At 36.8% G+C, this 17,369-nt stretch overlaps 1 protein-coding gene across 1 annotated transcript in view; it reads left to right on the top strand.

The window, feature by feature from the left end:
• Positions 1 to 17,369, top strand: part of pxdn (peroxidasin) — a 55,536-nt gene that overhangs the window by 6,947 nt on the left and 31,220 nt on the right. Inside the window, exons 2-5 of the mRNA XM_026301517.2 lie at positions 8,201 to 8,272; positions 11,457 to 11,528; positions 13,920 to 13,991; positions 16,136 to 16,207. Coding sequence (XP_026157302.1) covers positions 8,201 to 8,272; positions 11,457 to 11,528; positions 13,920 to 13,991; positions 16,136 to 16,207 — 288 coding nt within the window. The remainder of the gene's footprint in view (positions 1 to 8,200; positions 8,273 to 11,456; positions 11,529 to 13,919; positions 13,992 to 16,135; positions 16,208 to 17,369) is intronic.

The raw sequence follows: 17,369 nt of genomic DNA, 5'->3' as shown, positions 1-17,369 counted from the left end.
GGTGAATTAATCAGTAATACACATTTAAGAGTAAAATAAAGAGAGATCAATATTTCACAGCTTTTTATAATTGATTATTGATAGAGTATAGACCTCAAAACAGAAGTATGCCTGAGAGTGAGTATTCCTGTTTTATAGCCCTATCTGGACAATGTATCCCCCAAGATACAGACATTCAATGCCTGATTATCAAAGATGTGTAAATGTAATTAATTATTTTTAAAGAAGAACACATAAAATTATCCTTAAAGAACAATATTTTACTAAACCAAATCCCCCCAAAATATAATATACATGAAAAACATCAAGACTTACTTCCTGACCAAGTGTCTTTGTCCACATAGGCTGCCATTTTGGACTTGGATATAAATGTATCAATATGTTTTTGAATGCTGGCATGAAGTCACATGACCTGGTTACTTGACCCATCCCCCTTAAGTGTTTCTCATGATATGAAGTGCAGGGACTTAATACCCCTCCCCCCACAGCTTGCCAAATGTCTGTATCCCCCAGGATACAGAAATGACAGTCTTGTATGCATCACGTCAATTTGTGTGGCTAACTACTCATTATTTCCATCTGAACATAGGATATTCCCAAGCACATCTAGATGGGACAGTGGTTAAGCTGCTACAAGACAGTTAAGGTATTTTTTTTGAAGGTCATACCAAGCCAAAGGTCATCAGTTCCGATAATTGTTTCCTAAATACTATATACTACCCATTTAGGTTCTCCGGTTAGCTCTCTGTTAGTAGTCAGTAGTCGCAGCCATGTTTGGAGATCTCAATTTACTATTCCTCCAAATGAGCAAGGAGCCAACCATGTTCTTGTGTAACTAAGAATGACTCACACATGCCTGAGAGTTCTTGGCAAGCCCACTTGGGCATGTGTCACAAAGCCAAATGACTTCCCTGACTAAGGAGAGAGATAAAGAGAGCAGAGGTCCACATATGGCACTCAGATGCTGGTTGAATTGGGCAGCAGCCAGGTTCACTTGCTTACCTGGCTCAGAAAAGAATTTAGAGAAACTTCTTTTGAAATTTGCCTTGAAGACATAGTTCCTGCTTCAGCTTTGTTTGTTTTCTGAATACACAAACATTTAAGTGGTAAATGCCATGGTTGCAGATATGCAGATCATTGGCAATTTTTGTTGCAAAAGTGGTTGATTATTTAGCAAGTGCACTTCAGCTTGCATGTCACTTACTATTACACAGTAATTTTAGGATCGATCACAAACACTGTATTAATCCCTTGCAGGAAATTATTTTGTTATAGTGATCCATTCCATATATAAAAAACATATTAAAAACAAGAAGATAACAATTTAAAATATATATTTTATGGCATGTCAATAAAAGATGTTCTATATCTACTCAAAATATACATATTTACAGTGAATAGTACAAAGTGAAGAGATTTAAATTATATATAGCATCAATCAGTAGATGAATTAGATTAGATGAAATAGTCTGATAGTTCAGATTCACTCACACATCCCATGTCTACAATGGCCACTTGATACATGGGTTGTTGCAGAAACACAGAAATTGTGGATGATTTTTGTGTTCATCTGTGAACCCAGAACCATAAACATTTTAAAAGTTTTGATAGTCGATGCAGATTTTGCACTGCCTTCTGCACTTGATGCTGAACTTGGCCCTCCTAACACATTTGATGTTTAATTAACTATGCTCACAGTTTGCTAACACTAGTATGGAGCCCAGTTGACATTCATTAGATAAGCTGTTAGGTAATGTTGTTATTGGTTTGCTGGCATACGGAATATGAAGATGATACCATAGATAATAATCACTGATAATGTGACCTTTAACCACCAAAACTTCAGGTGGACCTTTGTGTCCACATTGCTTCCTCAATGGGCTTAGCCGTTCTTTCACAAAACTATCTGTGTTTCTACCCCTGCAGTGGGTGATAGTAACCCCAGAGTGAATGTGAAAGGTTTTGTTTTCCTGCTGTGCTGTTTGTGATTAAACTCTTTCTCTCCAGACTGGCGGCAAACTCTTAGTATAGAGCTTTTTTTCCATTAATTCAGCTTAGACACAGAAAAATCTCTTTAAGTGCTGTGCCTACATTTTATGATGGTAGAGAAATCACTGCTAAACATCTGACTATTAGTAGCTTTATAGATAAGAAAAAAAGAGATGTGCTTCTGCTGTGCTGAAATACAGCTAGGTGCTCACCCTTCGAAAAATCTATATGATCATTTTTGCTCCATTGGTGTACATAACAAAAACATCACCTCATATTTGTTATAATTAAGCTTGTTTTGTGGCTTGATGAAACTTCTAACATGATTTAGCATAGCGTCAATGCTGAAATAGCAGTTGCCTACTGATTTCAGCCACAAAAATGCAAAGATGAGCATGGCAGTTTACTTCAGTTAATCACTTATTGGTCTAATGACACTGGTAGGGTTACAAATTAATTAGGCGCTTTGGGCAAAAATTCACATTCATGTTTAAAAAGTAACAAAATTTAAAATTTGGGCCATTAAGTACAGGCCTCCCTCATGGATGCTTTTGACAAGTAAAGCTTTGTGCTTGCTCTCTGAGTTCTGTAATGCCATTGTGTGCCCTGTTTAGTTCAACTGATATGAACACTTTACATGCAGTATTACATGAGGTCTGTAAAATATAAGTGCTTGTTGTCTATTAAATGTGTCAACCCTCTGAGTAGTTTTATGCGATTTCTCGGGGACGTGCACATAATTACCTGGCTCACCTCAGATTATTTCCATATGAACAGTGCACTCAGTGTGGGGTAGGATCACGTTAGCTATAATGAGGTGAGAGAGGAGAAACTGTACCGCTCCTTACTTTAATAAGGATTACATAAAAAGGGATGATTTGTTTTCAACTTAAATTGTTTCATTTAAAAGTAGACATTTCAAGCGTTTTATGTATATATTTCTATTCATTGAGATTCAGGTTGTTTTATTTATGTCTGTGAAGAGAGGTGACGGAGAAGACAGAGAGCGGACCGGTCTGCTTTCTTTGAATTGATTGATTGAATTTATTTATTTTTAACAGGGACAAACACAACAATACATTAATCTCAAAGGAAAAAATGCTTTGTGTCAGGTTTTAGCAGAACTGCTAGTTTCCACAATCATCCAGACAACATCCAAGCAAATTTTATAAAACAGCGATCCACACACACATCTGCAATCCTCATCGTCATTCACACATAAACACAGACTGATTATTCATACAATCACACACAACAGTTCAATGTGTACATATCTGATTTGATAGTAGCCACTGTTTGGTCCTTTGTAAAAACACCTTATAGTCTGTGCATGATAGTAATTCTGTTGGAAGAGAGTTCCACTGACTGGTGGCTCTCTGAGAGAAAGCAGATTGACCAAAAGAGGTTTTTCGTCTTTGGACACTACATTCTCCCCTCACTGTCGACCGCGTGGTTCTAGAGGATTTTTCCGATGTAAGCGAGACAAATTTTCTCTAAGGAGGAGCAGCTGAATTGTGGATAATTTGAAATAAAAGATGAATATTAGAATATTTAATCAAATTTTCAAAGCTGAGGATTTTATGTTTCGTAAGTATATTACAGTGATGATATAGACGAGTTTTCCTGTCATGAATTTTAAGTGCTCTTTTATACAGTGATTCAAGTGGTGTTAGAGATGTTTTACATGCCTGAGACCAACTTGTTATACAGTATAAAAGATGTGAAACAATCATGGTGTTTAAATACATATATGAGGCACCAACGGTCATTGTATTTCGAATATGATTGAAATTTTTCAAATTAAATTTCAACATATTTGCAACTTTTTCAGAGTAAGATAGGAATCTTGTAACCATTTAACAACTTTTTGCATTTCACTTGACAATTTGATAGCAACCTCTGTTTCATTTTTCCCATGAGTAAAAAACACAGTATCGTCAGCATACATTAACACATCGACATCAATGCACACAGATGGGAGGTCGTTTATATATATATATATACACACATACTAAAGAGCAGGGGTCCTAAAATAGACCCCTGCGGCACCCCCATTGTGGACGGTTTAAATGAAGATCTAATATGATTCACTTGAATGCACTGATGTCGATCACTCAAATAAGAGTTGATCCAGTTTTGTTTTGAAAAGTTATAGCTGCTCAATTTGTTCAATAGTATCTGGTGATTAACAGTGTCGAAAGCCTTAAATCGAGGAAGACTTTATTTTACAAAAGCACAGCGTTTTGTTGTTATAAGTGTATACAAATAAAAATAGACCCTTTACAGATTTGAATGATATATTGCTCTTATTCGTACAATCAAAACTGACAAAGTAATTTAAGTTTGTTTTGGCGTTATCAGGAGAAGATGCAGCTGAGCACAGCTGACTGTGGTCCTGATGAGCTGCTCCTCCTGTGCTGGGCCATCCTCCTGTTAAGTGGTTGTTTGGTGTCTCCAATGTAGAGTACTGTAATTCTCCTGTGTAGTTACCTATATTACCTCAGTGCATTCACTGGACAGGTAGTTTTACCCTAAGACATAATGTGCCCACAACACTGCAGGCAGACTGTAAACACAGTACAACATTCTGATTATTGTTAGAGAAATATTTTGAGTTTCGTTTAATCCAAAAAGCTGAAAAGCAAACATAGGGGCTTCATGGTCAAATCATATGGTCTCTTGAAAAGAGCAGTATAGTTCTGTTCATTCACCACTCAACTCTTGGAGTAAATCTCCATGTAATTTCATGTTAAAACTGTGTTGACTCAGTTTTTATCAGCCTACCTACCATCCTCTGTATATATGACCAATGTGTAACCACTGTTCATTTTCACTGCTTCTAAACAGTGCCCAAGTTCGTTTACTTACACTCTATAATAGAGCCAGAATAATAAAGGTCTAGATGTGAACATAAAACAATATCTATGGATACGTGACTGGCAACTGTTGTAAGACCAGGGACACCTACCTGTTGTCTGAATCTACAAAGTGCAACTCTACCTACTGTGGAATGACACACGTGGGAAATTGCAACATTAACCAGAATTTAATAAACTGGACTGGTCAGCCATTAGCAACAATAGCAATTAGTTCCCCAAAATAAAATGTTACACAGTTATTCACACTGGCTAGCGAACAGCCACAAAGTAGTCCCTAAGATGGCGTCCTCCAATACGACTGCGTGGGAGCAGGTTACTCACCACACCGTGGTTTACCAGTGCGTAGTGGTGAGCGGTGAACACAAGAACACTCTATCCAAGATGTATTTATGGTCATAGTAAATTACAATTTCGCCAGAATCGTTGTGTTAAAGGTTTTCATTTCAGTGTCAAGAAATTGACCAATTGACCGGCCAGTGATCATAATCGGCTGATTTTTCACGTGACCGACTGGTCAGTCTCACGTGTGGAAGTTCTTTTCTGTGAGGGGAAATGACACAAAGCTCACTGTTTTTAACATTTGTAAAATACAAATACAATGTGGGGGAACAACCATTTCTGTTAGTAAGCCTAAGCCTACTTTGTTAGTTATATTTTATTTCTAACTTTTTCAAGGCACAGAGCACTTTATTTTGTTGTTAAAAGTTATTTTTTTATGAGAAGATCCTGTAATGTTTAATTTCTTTTATTATAAAATAAAAAAATGTCATTGAGTAAAAGATGATCTGTGTTAATATAACCCTGTTAGTTATACAGGAAATTCATTTTATACCTTTTTTTAAGGTACAGAGCCCTTTATTTTGTTGTGAGAAGATCCTGTAATGTTTAATAATTTCTTTTATTATAAAATAAAAAATTTAATTGAAGAAAAGAATCGGCAAAAATCGGAATCATGATCAATCGGCCAAGAAAATCGGTGCATCTCTAAAAATAAGCGCGCAAACAACCCAGGGGTTACAAATGTTTTTTTGTTGTTGTTTTTCAGGAAGAAATTATTTTCTTTTTGTTTTGCTGTCATTGTGTTAGTGCTATTTCTGTCAAGGCCCCATGGCAAACTTCATTATTGAGGCTTCTTGTTTAGGAAAAACCTAAAAAAAAAAGAATGTCTTACAAATGCCTTATTTACTAAATGTTCTCCATACTTCCTATATTTTGTTTTGTTTGTGGACTGACTCATTTTACTCCCATGCCTTTCTCTTGTTCCTTGATGATAAACCATCATAAAGCAGCCTTTTAGACCATCTGACTCCTCTGACATAGCCATTCCTTCCTGTTTGTTTTGAAATAATTGTGGATTTTTATTTTTATGTTTGCAAAAGGAGCATTGCTATTACTCTAGAGCTTAATAATTAATATTATAAATCAGCCTTATTGTTCTAAGTAGGGGATGAAGTGTGGTTTGTGTAAATGTTAAACCACTGTCTCTTGGTTATGATGGATTAGTAACGTCAGGTTTTGGCACACACACAAGGTTTTTATTGACAGATCTGCAGACAAAACAGTCACTCACATTGCCACACAATGTAGTTCACACTGACAGTGCTGCCATTCAGCAAAAGCAACTTTTCAGTCTCACTCAGTGCAGGCTTAGGAGCACTTGTGGGATATACTGGTGGTAATGTAATATCAGCTGTGTTACTTCCAGGACAGTCTGGTCAGCTAAGCCTCTTCTTCCCTTCCACCTGCTGCTGATGTTGTAAACGCACTCTGCTGCAAAAGACAACACTATGCTTGCCCTTATTTAATCTGTGGTACAAAGTTAGTCATGTCAGTGCCAAATTAACATAGCTGTCTGTGCAGTGCATTCTGCACCCCGGACCCATTGACTGGCGACAGATGGACAGATGTTTTCCTAAGAGTGCTGTGCTTTCTTCACCTAGCAGGGACCCATGTTCTTCCCATGAAACACCCTGACCCTTCTCTCTTTATTTAAAATGTTTTTGACAGGCCATTTGCTTATTGCTTCAAACAATATATATTTTATCTTTGTGGTATTGTGTGATATAGTATAATGGTTTAGTCAAAACATGTTGTAGTTAAGAAGTTTTTGGTTCATGTTTGTCATGATGCACTGATATTGATACCAGTATCCAGTCCATTGCTGACCTATAGTTCTTATATTTGTGCTCATCAGCAGAGTACGAATGTATTGTGGTCTTGTATTTTACTCTTTTCCTAAGACTCAGTATCTGAAACAAAGCTCACCATTAGTTAATGGAGCAAGTCTGAGCAATTTGTCAAACATTTGTGGTGTTTGAAGGTGTTGTTATTACTCAAATGCTCTTGTCATTATATATGTTCATGTGCCCCGTATACAAGACTTGGAAATGCTATATAAATAAATCTTTACGTACTATTGTAAAGTCTTATTTTAAGTCTAATGAGGTTTTTTACATACTGGAAGTTTTATGTTGCTGTGCCTGTTGTGCATAAATACAAGTAGACAGCATAAATGCAAAACTAATGGATGAACACACCATCTAAATTAAGAATTGGTTCTTTAGATGGATTTCTTAGCACGAAAGGATGTGTCAGACATCATTTCACACTAAAAAAAATAAACCACCACAAGGAAGCTGTTTTGTTTTTTTCCAAACTAAAACAAAAATCATCTCAAGATTGTTCTTGGTGTCTTGACAGTTTTGCATGATCAGTCCAAATCTGTGTGACACAGTGTCAGAGTATTATTTGGTAAGGTCATTGGCTAACAAGAATGCTGGTAGAATAAATGTCAGGTAAGGCCAAGTTTCACAGATATCACTGTTCAGATTTCACATAGCTTGCCACTTTGTGGCTGGTAATACTACATGGGGTTGAGAATGATTTTACATTCAGTTGCAGTGGGTTTTTAGCTTGTCACTCTAATGGGCATGGCAAGGCATCTGTGGTACAACCACCAGTGATTAGTGCCATGTCAATGTCAAGCTGTTATCATTACACAGCCTCCTTAAATTTAGAAATTAGAAGAACAAAGATACTGAAACCTGCAGACTCCTGCAGCTAGCCTTGTGATGGGAGACATGTCAAATATATTTGCCCTTATAACTAAAGCTTGACAAAGACATTCTTGTGAGATGAGTAATGCATCCAGTTACCCTTCAGGATTTTTGCATGATGGCCCTGCTCTCTACGTTATTTCATGCAGATGTTGTCTGCTTTCTACACATTAATAAATCTTTCAAGTATTACTTGAATTTCTGTGCAACTTTCCTCTACAGTTTACTTAATGTTATACCTTCCTGAATAAGAATATATGTCCTTCTGTTCAACAGAGACCTGAGGTTCAACAAAATCAAGGATTTGCAACCGGGATCTTTCAGACGATTAACAAACCTTAACACACTGTAAGTCTTTATCCCAACACTGCAAGCACAATTGTGAATTTGTGTTGACACAGTACAACAAGTATTTTGCATTGTTTTCTTAACAATATTCAGCTGAAATATGGTTACAGCCAAATGGCATCCTGTAGATCAGAAATGGCAGTGCCTTAAGAAGGGTGGTATTGAAAATTAACTAAACCCATTTCCTTCAAACCACACTTTATTGAATGATTGTCACTTCCTAAGAATGTCCTATTTGTATTACATACACACGGGCAGATTCTTGCTCTGTTCTGCTATGGTTTCACACATGTAGGTCAGCTCGTAATCTGTGAGGAATTTATTTTTCCACTTCCACTCACAGAGCTGTTTATCATACTGTATATCCAGCCTGCAAGATGGTGTATTGCTAAGCTAATAAAGCAGACATGTTCCAAGTTTTTAGATTTTTCATGGACAATGTATTTGTTTAGCAACATTGTTGAAATTTTGAAGAATGTGTACTTCAGCTGTTTTGATACGGCCACATTGTAGACTGTTCAGCAGATTGCCAGAATGCATCAAATGCATCTCACCCTGTCTACATTTTTGTAAACATTACTGAGATGCCTGTAGTACATGCCATGGATTAAGGTCAAAATATACACAAAAACAAAGTAACATTACTTTTAGTGTAATTTTAAAAGTGAAAATGTATGGATCCATTTAAATATCTATAGTAGTTATTAAACATGAATTTGTGCAGGGCACAGACAATATATTTAGAGAAGGGGAAGAAAGGTAGGGGACCTTATATTTTGGAGAGCCCTTTGTGAGTTCAGGCTGTAGTTCCACAGTCTTTAAAGATATCAGCATTTGAACAATAGTACACCCTTTAAACTATTCATTAATCTACAATCAGTACCCCATAATGACAAAGTGAAAACAGAATTTTATAAATGTCTGTAAATTTATTAAAAAGAAAAAACTGAAATATCACATTTAGGTATGTATATATGTATTCAAACTCAGTACTTTTTTGTTGAACCACCTTTGGCAGAAATTATAGCCTTGAGTCTTTTTGGGTATGACGCAATAAGCTTTGCACATCTGGATTGGGGGATTTTCTGCCATTCTTGTTTGCAAATCCTCTCAGGCTTGGTCAGGTTGGATGGGGACTGTCGGTGGACAGCCGTTTTCGACCTGTCTGACAGAGTTCAATTTAAGGTTCTGGGTTAGTCACTCTTGGACATTCACACAGTTGTCCATAAGCCACTCCTGCATTGTCTTAAGGTCGTTGTTGGAAGGTGAACCTTTGGCCCAGTCTGAGGTCCAGAACACTGGGGAATAGGTTTTCATTTGGGATATCTCTGTACTTTGCTCCATTCAGCTTTCCCTCAACCATGATCAGTCTCCCAGTCCTTGCTGCAGAAAAACACCCCCACAGCATGATACTGCCATCACCATGCTTCCCTGCTGCTCTATGAAGTTGCTTAAGATTTACTCTGATACGAGCTGACAGAGAGGCAGACTGGGAAAATGATGGGAGGAGGCATCTGCGTCTATATAATCTATATCTTTGGTGCAGACCGTATTCAGTGAAATACAGAATATGTGACTCAAATGTTGAGATTCTGGGCATGACATTAAGGCCATTCCATCTGCCCAGAGAATTTGCCCAGATGATATTGTTTTGGTTACTCTGGACATTTCAACTGGCCCTGGGGTTGCACCAACAGGCTGTAAATGATGTAGTGAGGTGGAGTGATGTGAACACTTCAATTCTTCAATTCAATTAAATTCAATTTTATTTGTATAGCACCAAATCACAATATAAGTCATCTCAAGGCACTTTACAAAAAAACAAAAAAACCCAACAAATCCCTTATGAGCAGCACTTGGTGACAGTGGAGAGGAAAAACTCCCTTTAACAGAAGAAGAAACCTCCATCAGTTTGGGGGACCATCTGCCTCGACCAGTTGGGGTGAGTGGATAGAGGAGAGAGAAAAGAACAGCAACAATAAACAGCAAATAGACACTGCAGGTTGGTGGGGCCAGTAACTGCACATCAGCGATATACAGCTCCAGGACCAGGGACACCTGCAGAAGGTACAGAGAGAGAGAGAGGACAGAGAGACTCTTGAAATTAACACAAAGGAAACTGAGGAAATAATATTTAACAGAGTTAAACAGTTTAACAGAGCCTCAGGTTCCCACTGTTAATCACTATGAAATAATTCAACATGTACAGTTCTATAAATACTTAGGGGTCATAACAGATCATATGCTGACCTGGAAACATGAGGAGTTTATGTGCAAAAAGACCAAACAAAGAATTTATTATCTTCATTGCCTTCAGTCCTATGGATGGAATCAGCAGCCCTTATTCTGTTTTTTACATCTGTCATTTTAAGTGTACTACAGTATTGTAATGCTGTGTGGTATGGGAGTTTGTCATCAACTTTAAAATTTGGACTGCGTCATCAACTGAAAGTCTGTTCAAAGATTGTGGGCAAACCACTAGAAGGAATGTATGAATCATCCTATCTCAAAAACGTCCTTTTTGTTTTTCTCATGTTTTGTTTTGTCCATCAAGTGCCTTGATGTGGTGTTTTTTTGTTTTGTTTTGTTTTGTTTTTTTTTTTTTTTGTAACAATTTTCAGATTAATGATCTGAGCAAGTATATTTCAATTTCAATTTTCAATTCAATTCAATACTTATGTAAAATAATATTTAAGTTTTTCCAGACTTGTCACTTTGTCATTATGTGGTACTGAGTGTAGATTAATGAGGGGAAAAAAAACATCTTAAACAATTGTAGTATCAGGCTACAACATAATTAAAATGTAATATTTTCTGAATTCACTGTACACAGAAATATGTCGAAGAGAAGAGTTTTGTTACCCCATTACAGGAATGTCACTCTGTGTGGATGTTAGATCAAAAGCTTGTCATTTTTAATGCTTGTTCAGTGGGAAAACATCCTTTGGCTGCACACATTAAGAAGGAGCAAATGATCCCAAAACATTAAAAAAAAAAGACTACAAATTTTACAATGTAACTGTGACCTTTGTAGATCTAAGTGACAGAAATCTGTGTTTTTACTGAGATAGAGGCTAGCAGTCAGCTAAATCTTAAATTGTGTTTTATACTGCATATTGGGAATACCTAAGACCAAACTTATTGTCTTTCTTGGACTACAAAATAACTCCTGTTTTCTTCATAGCCTCCTCAACAACAATCATATACGAAGGATTCCCAGGGGGGCATTTGAAGACCTGGAGAACCTCAAATATCTGTGAGTTGCCCTCGTGTCAAATATATGTCAACCCATATATATTAAAAAACAAAATGGCAGTTTTTTTGTTCTGTCAGACTTAAAATGTTAAAGGAGTTCACCCAACAGAAGGGAGCATTGTGAAGCAAAAACAAATAAAATGTGTATTGACTGTAAAAGTGGAAGAAAGTTGATGTTGTTCAAATGCTCATTGAGAGAAAATGTATGAGTGTGGTTTATGGAAAATGCATCAATGAAAAGTCTCCTCATGTCTGATCCTCTGTACTTATGTGTCTGGAAGTCTTGACCTGGAGGCAAAGTTGAGAACAGAAGTGGGTCTGAGATGTGTGGAGCCTCAGGGTTTCTTGGGGGGTTTGATCTCTGTTAGTCACTTCCATTATTGTCCCACTGGCCTCACCTGATGTGAAATCAGTCTGTGCTCAGTTAGATACGCTCTGATTTTCTTGCTTGGACCTTACAAAATCTATGTAGAATGTTCTAATGTTCAGCGAAAACTTTAACACAGTAAAGGCCATACTTAATTTGCTTAGTATGAGTTAGTTTTTGTTTTGTGAGGCACATTTTTCCTTTGATATTAATAACAACATCATGTTTAGTATTGTCTCTTAGTAAAACCAGCGGTCTCCATAGGTCTGTCTGATGACTAATACAGACAGTGTATTAGCAGGAAAAACTAAAGGCCCATGTGTGGGAAAGAACTAGCATGACATACCATTACATCCTTACTCAGCAAAAAGGACAAGCATGGTATACATGATACACTTTGTCATTAGGGTAAAGTCCCACCTGTGTAGCCTCCTGCTCTTTCACTGTTCTATAGCTGGGGGCTAGATTGTATCTCTTATCTCGCCTCTTCACTTCCTTTGTGCCCCAGTAAAATCCACTGCCAGTCATCTTTTATGTCCTCCAAATAAGGACTCCCCTCGTGACCGCCTTGATAAACAAGTCAAAAGGGGTCAGTTAGCCTCTGTGGGAACCTTCCACTGTTTATTTTGTCCTTTTCCTATTACTTAAATACATTGCATGAACCTGTAATCATCTGTTACTGTATTTGTTAAAGTCTTGAATGGTTTTGTACTTGCTTCAAAGAATATTAATGTAATCCTCCTGGATGCTAAAGGAAAATGTACAAAAAGCGTTTTGAAGAAAGTGAGTGAATTTTGAATGCGTGGCTTCAACAAGGCTTTTTTGATGAGTAATACCACTAATGGATATCTGGTCATTGAAGTTTAACCCTTTGAGATTTGAGCCCACAAGTTCCAAATCCAGTTTCCCATGTGAACCTCACACGCAAAGCTTGTGCAGGCACACAAAGGCTGCTGTCTGCTGTATTTCATGTTCATTCACAAGGCTCCTGTAGGGAAGTTCTCCAAAGTGAAGCCAGAAATGTAAGTCAGTTAGCCATTATGGTACTGGTTATTGTAGTGTGACTAAAGTAAACAGATTACACTTAATAACCTGAGTTTTCATTACCATCATTAGTTTTACAGGATTACTCTGCATGGAAATTTAATAATAGTAGTTTTGGTTTGTCATCCATCATTTCCCAATAGAAAGGCATCTGGGGCATGTTAAAGCTGTTGTGGTTTTTAACTCTGTTTGTCTTTATCATATTACAAGCGATAAAGTAGTTTCTTAGTGTCGTCCCCCCCCCCAAAAAAACTGTTTTTTTTTTTTTTAAACAAGAAACCTGAAAACCTTGACACAGACAGGTTATAGACAATTGTCAGGTATGTAATGATAAGATGTTTGTTTTCCCATATATTAGGATTTGTTAACTGCAGTAATATACTGTATTTTGTAAGTGACATCCAGTATTACAGTATAATTTGTTTTCTTTCTTAATGAGTTGTTAAGCTGCTTTATTGTTTTTCACACTTAGTGTAATCATGAGCAGCCACCACATACAATGATCTATAAAGGATTCTGTGCACACTCCACTGTCCACTGAAGCCAGTACATGTCACATTTCTATTTGGTCAAGCATATTTGTAGTTGAAGAGAGGACACACCGTGTAAAAGTGATGTAGCAGTGACACTTATAACTTATGTAATGTGCTTTACATTAAGCTCAATATATACCCAGTTCAGCTTCAAATGTGCGGTTCAACAGTTTTTCTGTTACACAGTTCCAAATGCTTATAGAAAAGAGCATCTGTCTATAACTATTTGTATCCATAAGATGCAGGGCAGTTTAGCAACTAGATAAATATAACTCTCTATGTTTCTATCTACAGTGAACATAGATAAGAGCAAGACATGCATATAATTTAAAATGGCAACTAAACAGTTGTTTTGTGACCAGATCTTTTCTACTTTCTCTCATGGTAACCAGGGAGAATTCAGATGATCCTGTGTGTTACTAATGTTACTGATTATCTCTCCTTTCAGCTATTTGTACAAGAATGAAATCCAATCAATTGACAGACAAGCATTTAAGGGGCTTGTCTCTCTTGAGCAACTGTAAGTGACCAACTTCCTCGTCCACGTTTTCCTTCTGCTCGCCCTACTACTCTTTCTCCCACCTGTTGTCTCTTCGTCTTTAAAATACCTCTACCCCTCCTTATTGAAAGATGACCATAAAGAATTCATGAAGCCTGGTAAGGTCTACATGGTTATGAGTGATTTATAAGCTAAGACATAAGATTTAATAGTGACAAGAAAGTAACTGATGTTTCCATATTTTTTAGCTTTTATGAATGCTGACTGTGAATATGACTGTGGAGGCCTTACACAGTTATCATGATAGTTCTGTTCAGTCAAGTGACATTTTCTCCCTCCACCACTTCACGTGCCCCACGTCCACGTCTACTGCCAGCATGCATGCCATGTGTGCACCCAGCCTTGTATGTTGTGCTGACCCCCTTTGGACCTTTTGCATGAGTTGCATGTCTGGTCAGGACAACAGATATGCACCACCCCTATGCAAAGCTTAAAGCATGATATCTAGCCCTGTGCTGGTAGCAGCACCAGCAGTGTTGTGCCCAAGTCAGAGCTTCAGCTTTAGAGCAAAGCTTGACTTGCATATTTCCTCCTTCCTCAGAAAACCACTCTGGTGCTCTGATTTGCTGTAAGCTGTTCTAAGTTTATGTGTCAGAGCAAATAGTGCATTATGTATGTTCAGTCTGTGTGGGGAAAATCCACTTGTTTCTTGTGAATCATGATGCTTAAAAATCTGTTAATTCTATGTTTCTCTTGCAAAACACTCTGACTTTGATGTATCTTAGTACAATTGCATGTTTGATAAATAACACATTAGTCATTCTTAAATATGAATTGTATATTGTATAGTAACAGATTTTCTGTGATTACTGATCAGTATGCTGATTAGCCAGTATATTATCATGACCACTGATGTTGGTATGTACTGTTCGTTTGGAGATTAGGCTTTCAGTACTCATGGAGGAGCCTGTGACTTCATGTACCTCACTCTAACCATATCAACAGAGAACAAATGGCTAATTCACCAAGGAAATGCAATTTCAGTATCAGGCTCTGTGCCGGGCAGCTGTTCTGAATGTTTCTCAATAACGAAGGCTTTTGTATGTGGGTGACAATTTTTGTGTCAGATTACAAACACAGTATTAGTTCTTCCACAGTTCCAAAGCCTGAAGTCACATAAATCGCAAAATACCTATACATGCATTATCCTATACGGCCCACCGTCCTTAGTTTGTTGATATTTCACCTGGATCCCAGTGGAATTGTCAGGGAATACTAAGTAGGACACCTGCTTTAGAAAATTAACTCTAGTCTTCTGTACACAGTTAAGGTGGATTTATTTCATTTAATCTCATTGGCATCTAAAATTGTAACAGCTATACTAGATTAGAAACAGTTTTGAAAATACAATGAAATAACCGGTGCTCATTCATTATTGAGAGGGCATTAAGTCTAAAATGAGTTTACTGCTGGCTTCATGAAACCTTTCTGTCTTCCTTTTCACCCTGGGCTGTGTTGTGTTTTTCAGTATCCTGGTGACTCTTCAGCACATACTTTAAGAATCAGTTAGACATAGTGTAGGACATCCAGCACAGCTTTAAAACAACACAAATAATTAACAGTTGGGATATATGTGAGATTGTGTAGAAGACATGCAGATGATTATTGCATTTTATTTTACACTCTATCATTCTTCAGTCTATCTGTATTTGGGGCTACTGGAGCTCATTTAATTATTTCTTTCTTTGTGTAAATGAGCAGATACCCCACTGAACCCTTACACTTATGATACAGCCCTCAGTTGAATTTCACTTCCCTACGTTTTGTTAGCATATGGTTTGATTTATGTATTCTCAGCAGCATTGGGGAATTATGTTTGCATTCCACAAGACTGTATACTTGGTTTTCAACTGTGGGCAATCTGATTTCAAACCTGTCCTTCAGATTTAGATTTTGCAGATCCTGTATGTCAACTTTCTGTTCAGAAATAATGCAGGACATACTAAAGTGGCAGGGATGGACAGGTGAAAAGCAGCGACAGGAAGGCACATAAGTAGTCTCACTGACCTCCTTTTAAGGGCCTGCATGGACAAAGAAAATATCTTTAATCAGACGAGTTCTAATCCAATTTTACTGTAATTTCTCTAAACTCTGCTCTTTTTTAGGTACCTGCACTTCAACAACATTGAGTCTTTGGAACCAGAATCGTTCACCCACCTACCAAAGCTAGAACGTCTGTAAGTTCATCCTGTATCCACATCAAGCAAAATCGTAAAGAAATCTTCCAAAAAAAAAAGCGTTTTTCAGCTGAAAGTTTCTCACATTAATTACTGGACTTAATTAGTAGATCTACTGGTACAACTGCATTAATCCACTGCATTTGATAGAGGTCAGAAAGAAATGACTAGCATGTTATGAATTGTCAACTCAGGCAGGTCCAGACATGGCCTCCCTTACAAAAAATATAGTATAGTTAAAGTTTATTGTATTAAGTAAAGTTCAAGTATATTTCCCAAGTATACTTTATGTAATAAGTATACTAATATCAGTGTACTAGTAGTACACTTTTAAGTGTATTATTTCAAGACTTCCTGGGACTAAATTGGCCCACAACACCTGTTTTAAAAGGAAAACTTCACACTTTTAACAGCCTCCTTTTATTTTGACAAGCCCAAGAAAGCTCAGTAAAATCACAGACTGCTCTGCCACAGAAAAGGGCAGCACATATATCACAACAGCAGTTTCACTTATAGCCCAAGTGAACAAAAATATATTGTGTATTTTCGAAAAGTATATTGAGTATACTTTTTAAATATTACATTTCATTACACTTGAAGTTTTGTTAAAATGAGATGAAATTCACTTAAGTTGTATAAATAATCTTGTATAAATAATCTTGTTATTTTGAGTTGCCAAGTCAGAATATTGAGGAAGTATATATAATATTGAGAAGTATCACGTTGTTTTGACTTAGGGGGTCGTTTTATTTTTCACCTGAGTGGCAAAAACGGGCTTCCATAAGAATTAGACCACTTACAAGTGTACCCTTGTATACACCACATCCAGGAACACATAAATTGTGTACTTTAAATAAGTATACTGAAATATAGTTAAATGTAGGCATAGTATTATATTTTGAAAATAATTACACAATTTAAACTAAAAAAAAAACAAAAAACACAATATGCGTTTTTAAAAATATAACAAAATGCACTTAATATATTTACAGTGCACTTTTAAGAAATATAGTGAATTACTAATTAAGTACTCATATTTCAATAAACCTTACAAAAAGTCTTACCAAAGAGACTTACCAAAAATGTGCTTTTACTATATTTCAACACAAGCAAAAATACATTCATGCATCCATTATCTATACTCGCTTATGCCTAATTGGGG

This window comes from Mastacembelus armatus, chromosome 22 (assembly GCF_900324485.2).
Source record: "Mastacembelus armatus chromosome 22, fMasArm1.2, whole genome shotgun sequence".
In the NCBI taxonomy this organism is placed as follows: Eukaryota; Metazoa; Chordata; class Actinopteri; order Synbranchiformes; family Mastacembelidae; genus Mastacembelus; species Mastacembelus armatus.
This window is presented reverse-complemented; position numbering and strand designations above follow the sequence as displayed.